The 17,799-nt window shown below is 42.8% G+C and overlaps 1 protein-coding gene across 1 annotated transcript; it reads left to right on the plus strand.

Annotated features, from left to right (window-relative positions):
• The first annotated feature begins 12,037 nt into the window (after nt 1-12,037).
• LOC122942113 lies at nt 12,038-16,912 on the plus strand. Its single transcript, XM_044299609.1, has 8 exons — nt 12,038-12,094; nt 12,179-12,240; nt 12,309-12,386; nt 12,482-12,562; nt 13,064-13,283; nt 13,472-13,631; nt 13,776-14,091; nt 16,811-16,912. Exons 1-8 carry the CDS (start codon nt 12,088-12,090, stop codon nt 16,910-16,912), a joined length of 1,026 nt encoding a protein of 341 aa, XP_044155544.1. The 5' UTR covers nt 12,038-12,087.
• Nucleotides 16,913-17,799: the final 887 nt, after the last annotated feature.

The following is a 17,799-nucleotide window of genomic DNA, read 5'->3' on the forward strand; positions in this document are numbered from 1 at the left end:
CGACTCACCAGAAACACGCCCCCCACCCACCATGGACCTCGGCGTGTGACGTCAGGTAGGAGTGCTGGGCGTCACCCAGGCACGGAGTCGCGCATGAGATCCGACGCGGGCGCTGCGTATGACGTCAGAGGCCAATGATGGGATCGCGTGGGAGGGGCAGTACTACGCTGGATATGGAGAGGCGGTACAGGTGGTTGCCTAGCTACACGGGTAAGCATGCAGTCACGTGGGACACACAGTATGTGCGTCCATAGTAACCTATACAATATGGCCAGAACAGGCCAATGGCATTTAGTGCAGGGAAGAAGACAAAAGGACGGTATTGATGCATCTCAAATGAGAACAATAAGCAATATTAGATAAAACAGGTATAGTTAAGTCTTTCATTCATGCCATACGGGGCTGATGTTTTTAGATGAAAGATCCATCGTGATTCACACTGGAGGAGATTCCTATCCCAATCTCCCCCTCTGGGAGGAGGTTTGACAAGGTTAATGCCCATAAACCTCAACCCCTTAAGGACCGGGCTCATTTTCACCTTCAGGACCAGGCCATTTTTTGCAAATCTGACCAGTGTCACTTTACGTGGTGATAACTTTAAAACACTTTGACTTATCCAGGCCATTCTGAGAATGTTTTTTTGTCACATATTGTACTTCATGACACTGGTAAAATGGAGTAAAAAAAATAATATCATTTTTATTTATAAAAAAATACCAAATTTGCCAAAAATTTGGAAAAATTTGCAAATTTCCAAGTTTCAATTTCTCTACTTCTATAATACATATTAATACCTACAAAACTAGTTATTACTTTACATTTCCCATATGTCTTCTTCATGTTAGGATCATTTTGAGAATGACATTTTATTTTTGGGGGACGTTACAAGGCTTAGAAGTTTAAAAGTAAATCTTGAAATTTCTCAGAAATTTTCAAAAAAAACAACTTTTTAAGGACTAGTTCAGGTCTGAAGTCACTTTGTGAAGCTTACATGATAGAAACCACCCGAAAATGATCCCATTCTAGAAACAACACCCCTCAAGGTATTCAAAACTGATTTTACAAACGTTGTTAACCCATTAGGTGTTCCACAAGAATTAATGGAAAATAGAGATACAATTTCAAAATTTCACTTTTTTGGCAGATTTTCCATTTTAATAATTTTTTTTCCAGTTACAAAGCAAGGGTTAACAGCCAAAAAAAACTCAATATTTATGGCCCTGATCCTGTAGTTTACAGAAACACCCCTATGTGGTCGTAAACTGCTGTACGGGCACACGGGAGGGCGCAGAAGGGAAGGAATGCCATACGGTTTTTGGAAGGCAGATTTTGCTAGACTTTTTTTGGACACCATGTCCCATTTGAAGCCCCCCTGATGCACCCCTAGAGTAGAAACTCCATAAAAGTGACCCCATCTAAAGAAACTACACCCCTCAAGGGGTTTTTCGCCCCATAAGACGCACTTTTTCTTCCCCCAAAATGGGGGAGAAATGCCCCTGCGTCTTATGGGGCGAATGCTGCCACTTTTACATCGCAAGCTGCGATGTATGAGCAGAGCGGGGACTCGGGGAGGGACTGGGAGGAGCTGGGGGCCGGCAATAGCGGCGGGGCGGTGCAGTCAGTGTAGTATAGCACCGCCCCGCCGCTCCGGTATACTAATATAAGATCTCATATTCAAGTAATAGTTATTAAACATGCCCCCCAACTGCTATTACAACCTTACATCCTAATCGCTGCTGTAGAATTCAGGCAGGCCGGGTGGGCGGCAGCGTAACTCGTGTCACGTGCCTACGCCGCCTACCTTATGAATGAAGTAGGCGGCGCAGGCAAGTGACGTCAGTGAGACACCAGGCCTGCCTGAATTCTACAGCAGCGATTAGGATTTAAGGTAGTAATAGGAGTTGGGGGGCATGTTTAATAACTATTAATTCAATATGACAACTTATATTTGTATGGCGGCGGCGGCGGCTGTGGGTGGGGGTGTTCGGATTGCGATCTGTGGATGGCACTGTTACAGGGGGGGGGGATCTGTGAATGGCACTGTTATGGGCTGGGGGGGTCTGTGCATGGCCCTGTTATGGGCTGGGGGGTCTGTGGGTGGCACATATATAACAGTGCCACCCACAGATCCCCCCCAGCCCATAACAGTGCCATCCACAGATCCCCCCTGTAACAGTGCCATCCACAGATCCCCCCTGTAACAGTGTCAGCCACAGACCCCCCCCCCCCTGTAACAGTGCAAGCCACAGATCCCCCCCATAACAGTGTCAGTCATCCACAGATCCCCCCATAACAGTGTCAGTCATCCACAGATCCCCCCATAACAGTGTCCGTCATCCACAAATCCCCCCATAACAGTGTCCGTCATCCACAGATCCCCCCTATAACAGTGTCCGTCATCCACAGATCCCCCCATAACAGTGTCCGTCATCCACAGATCCCCCCATAACAGTGTCCGTCATCCACAGATCCCCCATAACAGTGTCCGTCATCCACAGATCCCCAGTAATAGTGCCATCCACAGACCACCATTAGTTCCAAACACACAGCACACCTTTTGGTTAAAAATATTTTTTTTCTCATTTTCCTCCCCAAAAACCTAGGTGCGTCTTATGGGCCGATGCGTCTTATAGGGCAAAAAATACGGTATTCAAAACTGATTTTACAAACGTTAACCCTACCTAATGTATAATTTTTATTTATGTAAGTTTTACACAATAACAGCTTTTTTAAAACAAAAAAAATGATGTTTTAGTGTCTCCATATTCTGAGCCATATTTTTATTTATTTTTTTGGGCGATTGTCTCAGGTAGAGGCTCATTTTTTTGCGGGATGAGGTGACGGTTAGATTGGTACTATTTTGGTGGGCGTACGCCTTTTTGATCGCTTTCTGTTGTACTTTTTGTTATGTAAGGTGACCAAAAAAATGTTTATTTAGCACATTTTCTTTTTGGGTGTTAGGTCATGTGATATGTTTATAGAGCTGGTCAATACGGATGCGACGATACCTAATATGTCTATATGTATTTTCCCTATTTCTTTTACAAATTTTTTTACTTTATTTTTGGAAAAGGACGCTTTTTTAATTTTTTTTTACTTGAAACATAAAATTTTTGGGGTAAAACTTTCTTTTTTTGTCCCACTATGGGAAAGGGTCTGAGCCTTGTTTCAATACAGCACAATACATCTGTATTGTGCTGTATTCAACTGTTAGTGTCTTACGCTGTAAGACGCTAACAGTTGCCTAGGAGACCCAACCTGGGATGGCTTGGGGCTGCCATGGCAACCATCAAGTCCCCGCCACAGGACCGCGGGGACTCTATGCATGAGGTGAGGGAGCGCAAATCTCCCATATGACGCGGTTAGCGCTGACCGCAGCATATGAGGGGTTAATCCACCGGCATCTGCGTTATCGCCGATGCTGGTGGATGCAGCAGGGACCACACGCGGGGATAGGAACGAGAGCGCTCGTCCTCGAGCGCTAAGTGCCGGCATTTGAGGATGAGCATTCTCGTCCTGGGTCGTCAAGGGTTTAAATCGGCTCTGCCATTGTGCTCAGTGTGCACATGTTTGGCTACCGGGGTTTCTCTTTTGTGTACAATGTCCCCCAGATGCTCACCGATTCTCCTCTGGAATTCACGTATGGTTTTGCCAATGTACTCTAACCCACATTCACGGAGGATGCGATATATAACTCCCCTGGATTTACAGTTAATGAAATGTGGGATGGGGTACATCCTGCCCGTGACTGAACTGGTGAAAGAGTTTGTGGTCATGATGTGCTTACATGCTACACAGTTGCCGCATTTATGACTACCTACTAAGTTAGACCACAGCCATGTTGAGTGTGTCACAGTGGAGGAAAAATGGCTGTGGACCAACTTATCACGTAGGTTGCGACCACGTCTGTATGTAATCTGTGGATACTCCCCCAATACATCCTCTAGGTCGGGGTCCATTTTCAGGATCCCCCAATGGCGTTGCAGAATAATTTTGACTTGTTTACATCCTCTGTCAAATGTAGTGATGCTACGTAGCGCCTTTGCAGCAGTATTACTGGGCTGGTTAGGGGTAAGTAAAGTAGATCTTTGTCGAGTCAGAGCTTGTCTTGTAAGCGGATCTAAGGACATGATTGGGGTAACCCCTTTGTAAAAATTGTGCCCTCAGGTCGGTTGCTTGGGCCACAAAATCTTTTTTATTAGAACAGTTTCTCCTAAGGCGGAGATATTGACCCTTAGGTATCCCTCTTCTGAGTGGGAGAGGGTGGCTGCTCTCCCATCTCAGAAGGAAGTTCGTGGCATTCTGTTTTCTATGGATGGAAGTGTCTAGTTTGCCTCTCTCATTCTTGGTAATCTTGATATCCAAGAATGGCAGACAAGTTGGAATTTGTCTCACAGGTGAACCTCATCCATATCTCATTTTGGTTCAGATGTGATACAAAGGACTCAAACTGAGCAGGGTTACCATTCCATATGATGAATATATCATCGATATATCGCACCCACAGCCAAATTCTAGACAGTTCGTCCGGGTCCCTGTCCCCAAAAACCAGGGTCTCCTCCCACCAGCCCAGGAATAGATTTTTTTTATTTGTAAGATAACATTAAAAGTTATGTTTTCATACACTGACACTCCCCCCTCTGGGGCCCTTTTTGCCTAATTGATATTGGAGTGCTTCTAAAGCCTAAACAGATTTAGAGCTTTTGTTCATTTTCTACAAATATGATGCATGCATAACTAGCATACTTTTTATTCTATGGGTCATTACCAAACATGCATAGTTTTATAGTGTTGTCTGCTCACTTCTGTAATGCACTGGAATTCCTTGCATACTAATGCATTACAGCCTACGCATTATGCCTCATACACATGACCGTATTTTGTTTCCGTGTCCGTACTGGTTTTTTTTGCGGATAGGATGCGGACCCATTCATTTCAATGGGTCCGCCAAAAACGCGGACAGCACACCGTGTGCTGTCCGCATCAGTATGTCCGTTCCGTTGCTCCGCAAAAAAAATTGTGCATGTCCTAAATTTTTCTAGTTTGCGGACAAGGCATTATTACAATGGATCCTCAAAAAAAAACGGATGCCATACGGAACGTCATCCTTTTTTTTGCAGATCCGCAATTTGAGGACTGCAAAACACATACGGTCGTGTGCATGTAACCTTTCTGTAAGAGCTCATTCAGATGAACGTATGGCCTCTGTGCCCGTGTTGTAGACTGCAAATAGCAGTCCACAAAACACGGCCACTGGCCATGTGAACTGAGTTCTGAGATGCTGACCCATTGACTTGAAGGGGTCCACTATCCACAAGATACAACTGGGGTTCACATCACGTTTTTGTTTTACTTTAAAAGGATGCCCCTGTCGGATGCCATACAGTGGAATCAGTCACTATAGAAAACCAAACAAACATAGATTAACGTATATTTTTTATGCTGGACTCGGCAGCATAGAGAAGCATTGTATACTACACTTTTGTATCTTTTTTCCCCCTAACGTATATGTTAAACATAGGGAAGAACGTGATGTGAACAGCCCCTTAGATTGACAGGTTTGGGACACAGCTTAATACGCATATACAGTCATGGCAGGCCTGAGGGCCTTTGTCAGGTTCCCAATTGCCATGGCAACACCTAGATACCATAGTTGCTATGGACCACGGCTTCTAGGGAGTTTAAAGGCCAGGATCAGAATTATCTCCAGTCATGGCCAATCCATGCCTAATTTAAATTGCAAATTTACCAAAATAATTTGATAAATCACCCAGCCCCTGGATTTAGTTAAAAAAGGAAAAAAAATATGCTTTTTCACATTTTTGGTATTTCTTTCTGGTAATAATATAGTATTGCCCCAAAACAGATTTTTAGTGTAAATTTTGATACCCAATTTCAGGTAATTGAGTTTTTGATAGCGTTAAGACAGCTATTAGCAAAGAGAAAGGTTTTTGTTTTGTTTTTTTGTTTCTTTTTTTGGGGGGGAAGGGGGCGGTTATCTTTTAATACTTTTTTTTTTTTTACACATTTTTTTTAATGTTATACAATAGGCCAGAAAGGTCCGAAAAGACCATTGGGGGGAACTTATTATCATTATTATTTTTACTTGATACTATACTGTAAATTTCACCCCAGTTACAGACTAGTGATGAGCGACAGGGGCAATATTCGAATTTGCCATATTTTGCGAATATTCGTCATATATTTGCGAATTTGCGACTATTTTCTTGATTGAGAAAATCAGCAATGTAATATGCACGTATTGCGCGCGCAATACAAGCGTGGGTCACTGTTGCTACATTTTTCAAGCTGCTAGACGTTTCCCGAGACTGGAGAAAATGGTTGCCACGGAAGAACATCACAATAGCTGTATATGCAGATAGAGTGCTCCAATATATAAATCTGCAATTAATGATGCACGTATTTTTGCACAATACATGCAACTTCACATTTTAGCAGATCTGACTACATATTACTGATTGGGGCACTAAGTGTTGTTATAAAACAAAGAAGGTAGAGCAGCTCTCATCCACCGTCCACCTGCCTTGAGCACGGATGGCAACCTCTGGACTTGATTGCTGTCAATATCCAAAGCCAAGAAAAATCCAGCTTCCAAGATGCAAAAAGGTGGAATCTTTATTGTGCGATTAAAATCCAATACAAGACATCACAGGTTACAGTAACGCGTTTCAGACCACAAGTAAATCAGGGTCATTCATCATGACAAAAACCTTGTGTTCAAAACTCAGTTAAAAAGGCTAGTCCACACCTGACACCCCAATCATTGAGTCACATGACCTGATTAGTATGACTCAGAACATGTGTCAACCATGAGAAAAGGGGGTGGGGAATACACGTGAAATATATAGAGGACACATTAACAATGCATAAAATAAATTAATGGCAGGCAAATATGAGGTTAATACTGTAATACGAGATCATGTCTCTTGTTCAGACCTTCAGGATAGCGCGTGGCAAGTGAAAACATCCAATAAGCTTCTCTATTAAGCAACTTTCTCCTCAAATCGCTACCTCTAGCTGGAATATAGACCCTTTCTATACCTCGAGCTCTAAAATGTGTCACTTCACCCCCATGTACTACTGCGAAGTGTTCACTAACTGCGGATACGTTGCGATTTTTGTAATGGGGAATGTCTGATATATGCTTGCGGATTCGCGATTTTATTTGATTAGAGGTACAACCTACATATTGCAAATTGCACAATTGGCAGGTCACTAAGTAGATTGCATTTTTGGGGTTGCAATTCTAGTAACTATTGATAGAATTTTTTTTACCATTAGCCGTAGAATGAAAAGACTGGCTCACTTGAAAACGATCACAACAAATGCACCTACCGTGCCCGCACTTGTAGCTCCCCTTCGTTAAAGGCAAGGTCGGTGTCACATTGGTTTTTTCTTTATATACACTGGGACTGATGAGACTGCCTAATGTGGGAGCTTTTATTGCAGCACATCTAATGCCTCCCGCTATTATTTCTGACCATTTCTCATCAAAACTGATGACTGGTAAATGTTTTTTTGATGATTTTGCATATTTCCCGATATTCACTACTGTACTGGGTTACAAAAGTGATGGGAATGTGGCTATCCACTCTATTGCGACCCGCTGCAGCTGTGGAATACATATCAGGAAAGATCAAAGATTTACGGTCCAAACTCTGAACCGTTTTTTTTTTTGCTGTTAAGCATATGATTCCGTGAATAGGCTCTAAGAGCCAATCTATTCACAATCTTGTTACTTTCCTGTTCAAAAGACGAAATATCCGAGCAGTTACGCCTGGTATGGATCAATTTGCTTTTTGGAATATTAAAAATCACATGCGGCAGGTGGCATGATGATACATGGAAAATAGTCTTACTGGCTAGCTCTTTCCTAAAGGTGGAGGTATTCACACTGGAACTAGCAGAATCACCACTCAATTTTAAATCCAAGAAGGTAACCGACCTGGTATCCAAGTGCAACATAAAAAAAATAGAGGGCACACATAAATCCAAGTATTCGCCAAACAGTGATAGTGACGCCACATCACGGGACCATACAAACAGCAGGTCATCGATGCAGTGCCCATACCACTGCAGGCGATCACAGAAACTCCTCTCCCACCATGCCATAAAATTATTAGCAATGGAGGGAGAGAACTTAGCCCCCATCGACACCCCAGACACCTGCAAATAATAACATCCATTAAACATAAAAAAATTATGTTTCAAGAGAAATCTGACCGACAACTCTTGCAGTTCACAGGTATAATTGCTGTAAGTATTAAGGAGCCAACGCAGAGATCGCAGTACCAATTCATGTGGTATGTTCGTATAGAGTGACACCACGTCTGCCGCAATCCAAACATAATCCTCTCTCCATTGGAAAGACGACATGGCCTGCAGCACAGATCCAGTGTCTTTTATCAAGCCAGGGATGAGAGGAATAAGAGGTTGCGATAGCGAATCTACCGACTCAGACAAACGTTCTGAAAAACTACGGTACCTATACCCACCACAATGGGCCGCATTGGCGGAGGAAAAACACCTTCGTGGATTTTCGGCAGGGTGTGAAAAATAGGGATGACCGGGCAAGTAACATACGGTAGATGTAATCCTTTTCTTTTTGTAATAAACAGCCAGAAATAAGGCCAATGGATAATAGATCAGCAAGTTTGTTCTGAAAAGAGGGGTTGTCCTGGAGTGCCACGTATACATCTGAATCATTCAGCATTTGCAAAATCTGAAACTTATAAATACCACTGTCCAAAATGGGCCCCTTTGCGCACCTAGGCTGCAAAAAAGTGTCACACATGTGGTATCGCCGTACTCAGGAGAAGTTGGGCAATGTGTTTTGGGGTGTCTTTTTAAACATGCCCATGCTGGGTGAGATAAATATCTCTGTCAAATGACAACTTTGTATAAAAAAAATGGGAAAATTTGTCTTTTAGAGAGATATTTCTCTCACCCAGCATGGGTATATGTAAAAAGACACCCCAAAACACATTGCCCAACTTCTCCTGAGTACGGCGATACCACATGTGTGACACTTTTTTGCAGCCTAGGTGGGCAAAGGGGCCCACATTCCAAAGAGCATCTTTAGGATTTCACAGGGCATTTTTTACACATTTTGATTTCAAACTACTTCTCATGCATTAGGGCCCCTAAAATGCCAGGGCAGTATAACTACCCCACAAGTGACCCCATTTTGGAAAGAAGACACCCCAAGGTATTTCGTGATGGGCATAGTGAGTTCATGGAAGATTTTATTTTTTGTCACAAGTTAGTGGAATATGAGACTTTGTAAGAAAAAAAAATAAATCATCATTTTCCGCTAACTTGTGACAAAAAATAAAAAATTCTAGGAACTCGCCATGCCCTTCACGAAATACCTTGGGGTGTCTTCTTTCCAAAATGGGGTCACTTGTGGGGTAGTTATACTGCCCTGGCCTTTTAGGGGCCCTAATGCGTGAGAAGTAGTTTGAAATCCAAATGTGTTAAAAATGCCCTGTGAAATCCTAAAGGTGCTCTTTACAATGTGGGCCCCTTTGCGCACCTAGGCTGCAAAAAAGTGTCACACATGTGGTATCGCCGTACTCTGAAGAAGTAGGGCAATGTGTTTTGGGGTGTATTTTTACATATACCAATGCTGGGTGAGAGAAATATCTCTCTAAAAGTCAACTTTTCCCATTTTTTTTATACAAAGTTGTCATTATAGAGAGATATTTATCTCACCCAGCATGGGTATATGTAAAAAGACACCCCAAAACACATTGTCCAACTTTTCCTGAGTACGGCGATACCACATGTGTGACACTTTTGCAGCCTAGATGCGGAAAGAGGCCCAAATTCCTTTTAGGGGGGGCATTTTTAGACATTTGGATCCCAGACTTCTTCTCACGCTTTAGGGCCCCTAAAATGCCAGGGCAGTATAAATACCCCACATGTGACCCCATTTTAGAAAGACGACACCCCAAGGTATTCAATAAGGGGCATGGCAAGTTCATCGAAGTTTTTTTTTTTGGCACAAGTTAGCGGAAATTGATTTTTTTGTTTTTTCTCACAAAGTCTCCCTTTCCGCTAACTTAGGACAAAAAGTTAAATCTTTCATGGACTCAATATGCCCCTCAGCGAATACCTTGGGGTGTCTTCTTTCCGAAATGGGGTCACATGTGGGGTATTTATACTGCCCTGGCATTTTAGGGGCCCTAAAGCGTGAGAAGAAGTCTGGAATATAAATGTCTAAAAAATTTTACGCATTTGGATTCCGTGAGGGGTATGGCGAGTTCATGTGAGATTAAATTTTTTGTCACAAGTTAGTGGAATATGAGACTTTGTAAGAAAAAAAAATAAAAAATAATCAATTTCCGCTAACTTGTGCCAAAAAAATGTCTGAATGGAGCCTTACAGGGGGGTGATCAGGGAGTCTATATGTGGTGATCACCACCCTGTCATTAATCACCCCACTGTAAGGCTCCATTCAGACGTCCGTATGTGTTTTGCGGATCCGATCCATGGATCCGTAAAACACATATGGACGTCTGACTGGAGCCTTACAGGGGGGTGATCAGGGAGTCTATGCGGGGTGATCAGGGGTTAATAAGTGACAGGGGGGGTGTAGTGTAGTGCTTGGTGCTACTTATTACAGAGCTGCCTGTGTCCTCTGGTGGTCGATCCAAGCAAAAGGGACCACCAGAGGACCAGGTAGCAGGTATATTAGACGCTGGTAACAAAACAGCGTCTAATATACCTGTTAGGGGGTTCAAAAAAAATTGCATCTAAAGCCTGCCAGCGAACGATCACCGCTGGCAGGCTGTAGATCCACTCACTTACCTGCAGTGAACGCGCGCGTCTCGCGAGATGACGCGTAGATGCGTGACTGTGCCTGAGTGAGCCGCCTCCGGAACGCGATCCTGCGTTAGGCGGTCTGGAGGCGGTTAAATAAGGTACTAAGTGCTATTAGGCCATGGCTTAAGGTACTTTCACACTTGCGTTTTTGTTTTCCGGCACAGAGTTCCGTCAAAAGTGCTCAATGCCGGAAAACGACTGATCAGGCATATCCTCATGCATTCTGAATGGAGAGTAATCCGTTCAGGATGCATCAAGATGTCTTCAGTTCAGTCATTTTGACTGATCAGGCAAAAGAGAAAACCGTAGCATGCTACGTTTTTTTCTCCGGCGAAAAATACTGAAGACTTGCCGGAATGACGGATCCGGCGTTTTACTCCATAGAAATGCATTAGAGCCGGATCCGTCGCAAAGGTTTCAGTTGTTTGCTTGATCGACGGATCCGGTTCTTCTTTATGCGCCTGCGCAAACGAATAGGCGGAGCTGTGTGCGCCGTCAACTTCCTGTCACTCTTCGATCCTGCCTGCGAGGGAGAAGGGAGGACGCCATTGTAGGTGAGTAGAATTATTATTTTTTTTTGTTTCGTCTCCAATTTTTTTCTAGAAAATCAATATAAGCAGCTCCTATGTAATTATACATGGGAGCTGTAGTAAATAGATCATGCTAGGAGTAGTAGCCTTGTTGATTACTACCCCTAGCATCCACTATGTACTTCCACCACATGTGGTGCCTATGTAGTTTTGCATAGGCAATGCATGTGGTGCAAGTACATAGTTGATGCTAGGGGTAGTAGTCCTGTTGACTACCACCCCTAGCATCCACTATGCTTCCACCACATGCAGTGCCTATGTAGTTTTGCATAGGCAATGCATGTGGTGCAAGTACATAGTTGATGCTAGGGGTAGTAGTCCTGTTGACTACCACCCCTAGCATCCACTATGCTTCCACCACATGCAGTGCCTATGTAGTTTTGCATAGGCAATGCATGTGGTGCAAGTACATAGTTGATGCTAGGGGTAGTAGTCCTGTTGACTACCACCCCTAGCATCCACTATGTATTTCCACCACATGCAGTGCCTATGTAGTTTTGCATAGGCAATGCATGTGGTGCAAGTACATAGTTGATGCTAGGGGTAGTAGTCCTACAAATTGTTAAATCATTTAATTTTTTTCTCATGTAGTCCAAAATCTATTATTTGGAAAAAGAAAAAAGAAATTGGAAGACAACTTTAAAATAGAATGTCAAGTAAGTATTATTTGTCTGGGTTTTTTGTACTAAACTAATATTTAATAATAATAATAATCAGAGTAATATTTTTTTTTTCTACAGGCTCAACATCTTCTACTGAGGCCGGGACCTCTCCTCCAAGACGTAGGCGGAGACATGATACGGTAAATTTTCTTTTTAAGCATTCTGCATTTACATTATGAACGCATTTTTAATTTTTTTTAATTCACAGTCATCATCTGCGGAGGAGAGGCCTCGCGGCCCAGAGACCGCTGGAGAGGAGGAAGTTGGTGGTGGAGGACATGAAGCGGTAAATATATTTATTTTTATATTTTTTTTTTGTTTAGCTCAATATTATGATTTGTATATTAAATTTTTTTATTATTATTGGTATTTCTATTACAGGTCGCTCCTCCCGTTGGATCCAACAGAGGTCGTCAATCTAAAGCCAGAGGAAGTCGGGGAGGCCGCGGCGGTCGTGTTCGTGTGAGTATTTCCTAGAGGAGTATTTTTAATTTTAAAACTGTTAAAAGGATTTCTGTCACCAGGTTTGGGCCTATAGAGATACGGACATGCACGGCTAGATCGCTGCTAGCATGTTCACAATATATGTTTCCTATAGGGCTGTGTGGTTTTAATTTATTTAAAAAAGTATTTTATAGATATGTAAATGAGTGTTGAATGTGTCCAAGGGGCTGCACTAACCTTCCTTGTGCGCAGTGCCGTTATATTGTTCCTTCCCTGTCCTGACATCAGCTTCATGCCGAGAACAGCGCATGAGTGACACATTCAACACTCATTTACATATCTATAAAATCATTTATTTTATTTAATTAAAACCACACAGGCTTTTATAGGACACATATATTGCAAACATGCTAGCGGCGATCTAGCCGTGCAGGTCCTATCTCTATAGCCCCAAACCTGGTGTTAGAATCCCTTTAAACATGAGATTATAATTATTTTTTTTTATTTATATTTTTTTAGGGTTCACGACGCTCCACCAGAACGGATGAGGAGGAATTTGGCAGTTGTATAATTGACAATGAACTCCTCATCCAGATGGTGGAGGACAGACCACCACTGTGGGACCACACGGACCGCCGCCATGCTGACCATCATGCTACCCGGCTCCTCTGGCTTGAGATATGCGAAGTTTTAGTGCCTAATTGGGACAACCTTAATGAGAGTCAACGGGAGGAGTGCCGTAAGTATACTCTAGTATAACGCACATGTGTACTTTTCATTAAAAATTGGTTTTGTGTCTGGTTGAAGTTGGTCACTCAATGCTACCTATAGTGAACATCAATAATTTTCAAACAAATACTAAACCATTTCTGATGTCTGAAATGAATTATTATAATATTAATTTATTTATTTTTTTCTTGCGGACAGGGACTACAATCCTGGTGCGGTGGCGGTCAATGAGGGACCGCTATAAGAAGGACTACAACGAGGAGGTCAAGCGCCCGAGTGGTTCAGGAGGAAGCCAAAAGCGTCCGTACCAGTATGCGGCCGCATTAGGTTTTCTTCGGAGAACCCTACAGCTGCGAAGGTAAGCTGTAATGTTTATAATAATTATGAATACTAATCTCCAATCTATGTGTGTGGCCTAGGCAGACTGTCATTTGACACTCTGTCTGGGACATTTACATATAGTTCCCTATTTGTCCATTAATTTTTTTTTTTCCTTTTACAGCACATCTAGCAGTACTCGGGCGCAACAAGCTCCTCGTTTAGTCCTTCCAGAGGCCGGAGCTCAAGAGGCGGTCCCCGAAGAGCCGCCCAACGTGGGTCCCTCACGTCCTACTCCAACAGCTGGTCGGGACCTCAATGTTCCCCTACCTGTGCCCTCTGGTGACGCAACAATGGCCACAATGGCACCACTTTTTGAGGCATTGATGCGTCACCAGAGGACCGGTAGGAGCCGTCAGGCGGACTACGAGGATCTCACAAGGCTCGTTTACGAGTCCTTGATGGGATATACCAATAGAATTGCCGCTTTGGAGGAACAAGTGCGACGTCTGCAGGAGGGGGCGGTGCATACGTCGCAATTGGGTCCTGTGCATCACTATTGGTATTCGTTGCTCCCCGTGATGGAACGATTTACGCCCGACCAGTTGTTTGAGGCCCGAAGACAGGTGGACAGTGTCTTGTGGCAAGTTCAGCACTGCCCCACATCCTATCCCCCATCCATGCCCTATCCCCCATCACAACCTCAACAACCCCCTACCCAAACTACCTACCCCCCTTTCCTACCTCCTCATCCCCCATCCCAGCCTCCACATTCCACCGAGCACTTTTCTCCTTCTCCTCCTCAATATTTTCCCACTACCAGTTTCAACACTAATTCTACTCTTGCTCGGTCAACTCCTTCTCCCGCTCCCCCATCCAGATTGAATACTCCCTCTGTTGTGCTTGCCACAACACACACTTTTATGTCCACAGGGGCACAGGAACGAGGGGGACCAACCAGTGTTGAAACCTCCACCACCCAACCTTCTACTCCCACCGGTCCTACTTACAGGCATTTGTAGCCTTTTTTTTTTTACTTTCTTTTTATTCTAAAAAGTTATTTATATTATTTAAAAAAAATTATTTTTAAAATAAAAATGTTATTGTTTATAAATTTTGTTTTGTATTTATTTAATTTTTTATTAAATAAAAGCGAACATCTCACATCGCTTTTGAAGTGAACTATACTTGGTTTGCTCCACCAGCGATGGGAGATTACTTTAGTGTATGTAGGAAAGGTCTTTAAAATTGTCCGATCGCCAGCGAAGAGACAAGCATGTGGCGCTCCTCTGGAGTTGGTCAGATTACTACACCATAACAGGCCTGATAAAATCTAACTGCGCCAGAGGAGCGACACAAGTATGTGTCGCTCCTCTGGCGTTGGTCAGATTACTACACCATAACAGGCCTGATAAAATCTACCTTCGCCAGTGGAGCAACACAAGTATGTGTCGCTCCTCTGGCGTTGGTCAGATTACTACACAATAACATTCCTGATGAAATCTACCTGCGCCAGCGAAGCTACACAAAGATGTGTCGCTCCTCTAGCGATATAGAAGATTGAAATTGAGTATCAACACAATAATATATCTGCAGTGTAGCAAATAAAGAATGTATTTCTCTTCTATCGTGCTAAAAATAATATATAATTAAAATTTCAAATACTTTGAAAAACAATATTTATTGAAACACAAATCCAATTGAAAACTAATACAAAAATCTGTAAACCACCAAATAAACAGAAATTAATTGTAATTCACAAATAAATGCAAAATGTTTAAACAAATCGGTCCTGCCAGTCCACCCTTCCTGCCTCCGAGAAAAAATAATCTGCAAAACAGTCTCTCATCCGTGATACTGCAACACTTGACCGTGGTCCAAAACTTTCAATGCTTGGCATCTCGCTGTCCTCCTGTATCTGTTCCAAATTCAGTGGTTCCTTTTTAAGGAGGTAGTTGTGTAACACAACAGCACACTTTACAACCTCATCCACCTTCATATGAATTGGTTTGGTAAAAATCCGCCATTTTGCAACCAAAATTCCAAATGTACATTCAACCATTCTTCGAGCCCTGGTCAAGCGGTAGTTGTATGTCCGTTTTGTTAAATTTAATCCGCGGCTTGAATAAGGTTTCAGAAGATTTCCACACATTTGGAAGGCCTCATCACCAACCAATACAAACGGCATGGGTGGGGCATCAGTACCTGGCAGTGGTTGAGGCTGTGGGAAATCAAATTCTCTATTATATAGACTACGGCCCATATAAGAATTTTTAAAAACCATGGAATCGTTGGTGCGTCCATAGGCCCCCACGTCGACGGCAACAATACGGTATTCTGCATCAGAGATAGCCATTAGAATTATTGAAAAATATTTCTTATAGTTGTAAAACTCAAATCCGGTTCCTAGGGGCTTGATTATTCTTATATGTTTCCCGTCTACTGCACCTATGCAGTTGGGAAACTGACAAATGTCCCAATATTTTTCAGCAATTTCGGTCCAATGCTGTCTAGTTGGATGTGGAATAAATTCATCATGAAGTTGATCCCACAAAACACGGCATGTCTCCTTCACAATAATGGAAACAGTCGATATGCCAAGGCGAAATTGGAAATGGAGTGAGCTAAAACTTTCTCCACTTGCAAGAAACCTATGAAAAAAAATATATATTATAATTTTTTTAAAATAAAAATGTATCAATCAAGACACAATTCTATGGGAAGTTTTTTTAATCAAGATTTTTTATGTAGACAACAATAATGTAAAAAATAAAAGGAGAAAGGTTTCTTCTCCATGGTGACCGATATTGATCACAGTTCATTTGACATCGTTTGACCATTATTTGGATTTAAGCATAATTAAAAATAATAATGCTGATCATCACTTGTGGCCTATCCACTTTCTACAATGATCACAGGAAATAAAAAAATTTTTATTTTTTTTACTTTTACACTACCAAGGAGCAGCTTTAAAAAATTTAGACAGAATTCGTACTATATATAATATTTATCTACTTTACCTTATGGTCAACAACAGGCGTTCTGCTGGGGAAACACAGCGGCGGAAAGTGGTGTCTTGCCTTTGAATGTGAGGTGACACATGTTGTAAGAGATCGTCAAAACTTTCTACCGTCATCCGTAAGTAATTAACAAATTTGTCATGATAATTCCTCAATTCGGGAAACAGAGTTTCAAAAACTCCCCTTCTTATTCTTGCAGAGGTTATTGGATGCACCCAATAGCGACGCTTTCTACGCTGTCTGTCTCGAAAACATCTTCTCCAGCGCAAAACCAGAATTAGAGCCTGAAATCCAAAACTAATATTGTCTGGCATCATCTTTACACTCTGCAGAAGGAACTTCTGAGTGGTAAGTGACCTTCGGTTTTCTTTTATAGCCACTTGTAGTATTTGCTTAACAGATTGCATCTTTTTATCTCTGAAATTTGAATAACGGATCCGTCCTTCCGTTTGTAAACGGATCAGACGGATCCGCTATTACGACGGATCCGTCGAAAAGTGTATGTCGGATGCAACGGAATGACGGATCCGGCATAAAATACTATTGCCGGAACGACGGATCCGTTGCATGAAAAACATCCGGTAATGTTGACTTTGACGGATCCGGCAGGTATTCCGGCGACGGAACTGCTTGCCGGATCACTCTGCCGCAAGTGTGAAAGTAGCCTTAAGGGTACTTTCACACTTGCGTTTTTCTTTTCCGGCATAGAGTTCCGTCACAGGGGCTCTATACCGGAAAAGAACTGATCAGTTTTATCCCCATGCATTCTGAATGGAGAGCAATCTGTTCAGTTTGCATCAGGATGTCTTCAGTTCAGTCGTTTTGACTGATCAGGCAAAAGAGAAAACCGCAGCATGCTACGGTTTTCTCTCCGGCGAAAAAAAACTGAAGACATGCCTGAACGGCATAGCCAGGCTATGAGCTGTGCGCTGCGATTGGCCAGCAGTGCAGCAAGGGACACGCCTCCTACAAGAAATCAGTCAGAGGGAGCGCAGACACCAGAGCCTATACGGGGCGAACGGAGCGGCGCCCAGACTTACTAGTAAGTGCAGGGGGACCCCTGGGCGCCGCTCTGCCCACAGGTATAGTTAGTTTTTAGTTTGTAGAGTAGTGAAAGGTCCTCTTTAAGGCCGGATCCGGATCAATGCCTTTCAATGGGCATTCATTCCGGATCCGGCCTTGCGGCAA

Source organism: Bufo gargarizans, chromosome 6 (assembly GCF_014858855.1).
Source record: "Bufo gargarizans isolate SCDJY-AF-19 chromosome 6, ASM1485885v1, whole genome shotgun sequence".
Lineage (NCBI taxonomy): Eukaryota > Metazoa > Chordata > Amphibia > Anura > Bufonidae > Bufo > Bufo gargarizans.

Excerpts from the sequence above, each read along its gene's own strand:
- LOC122942113 (XM_044299609.1), top strand. Across the intron at positions 12,563-13,063 it reads GCCGCGGCGGTCGTGTTCGT|GGTTCACGACGCTCCACCAG; the intron begins GTGAGTATTTCC and ends ATATTTTTTTAG. Across the intron at positions 14,092-16,810 it reads TTGCCGCTTTGGAGGAACAA|AGGTTATTGGATGCACCCAA; the intron begins GTGCGACGTCTG and ends TTATTCTTGCAG.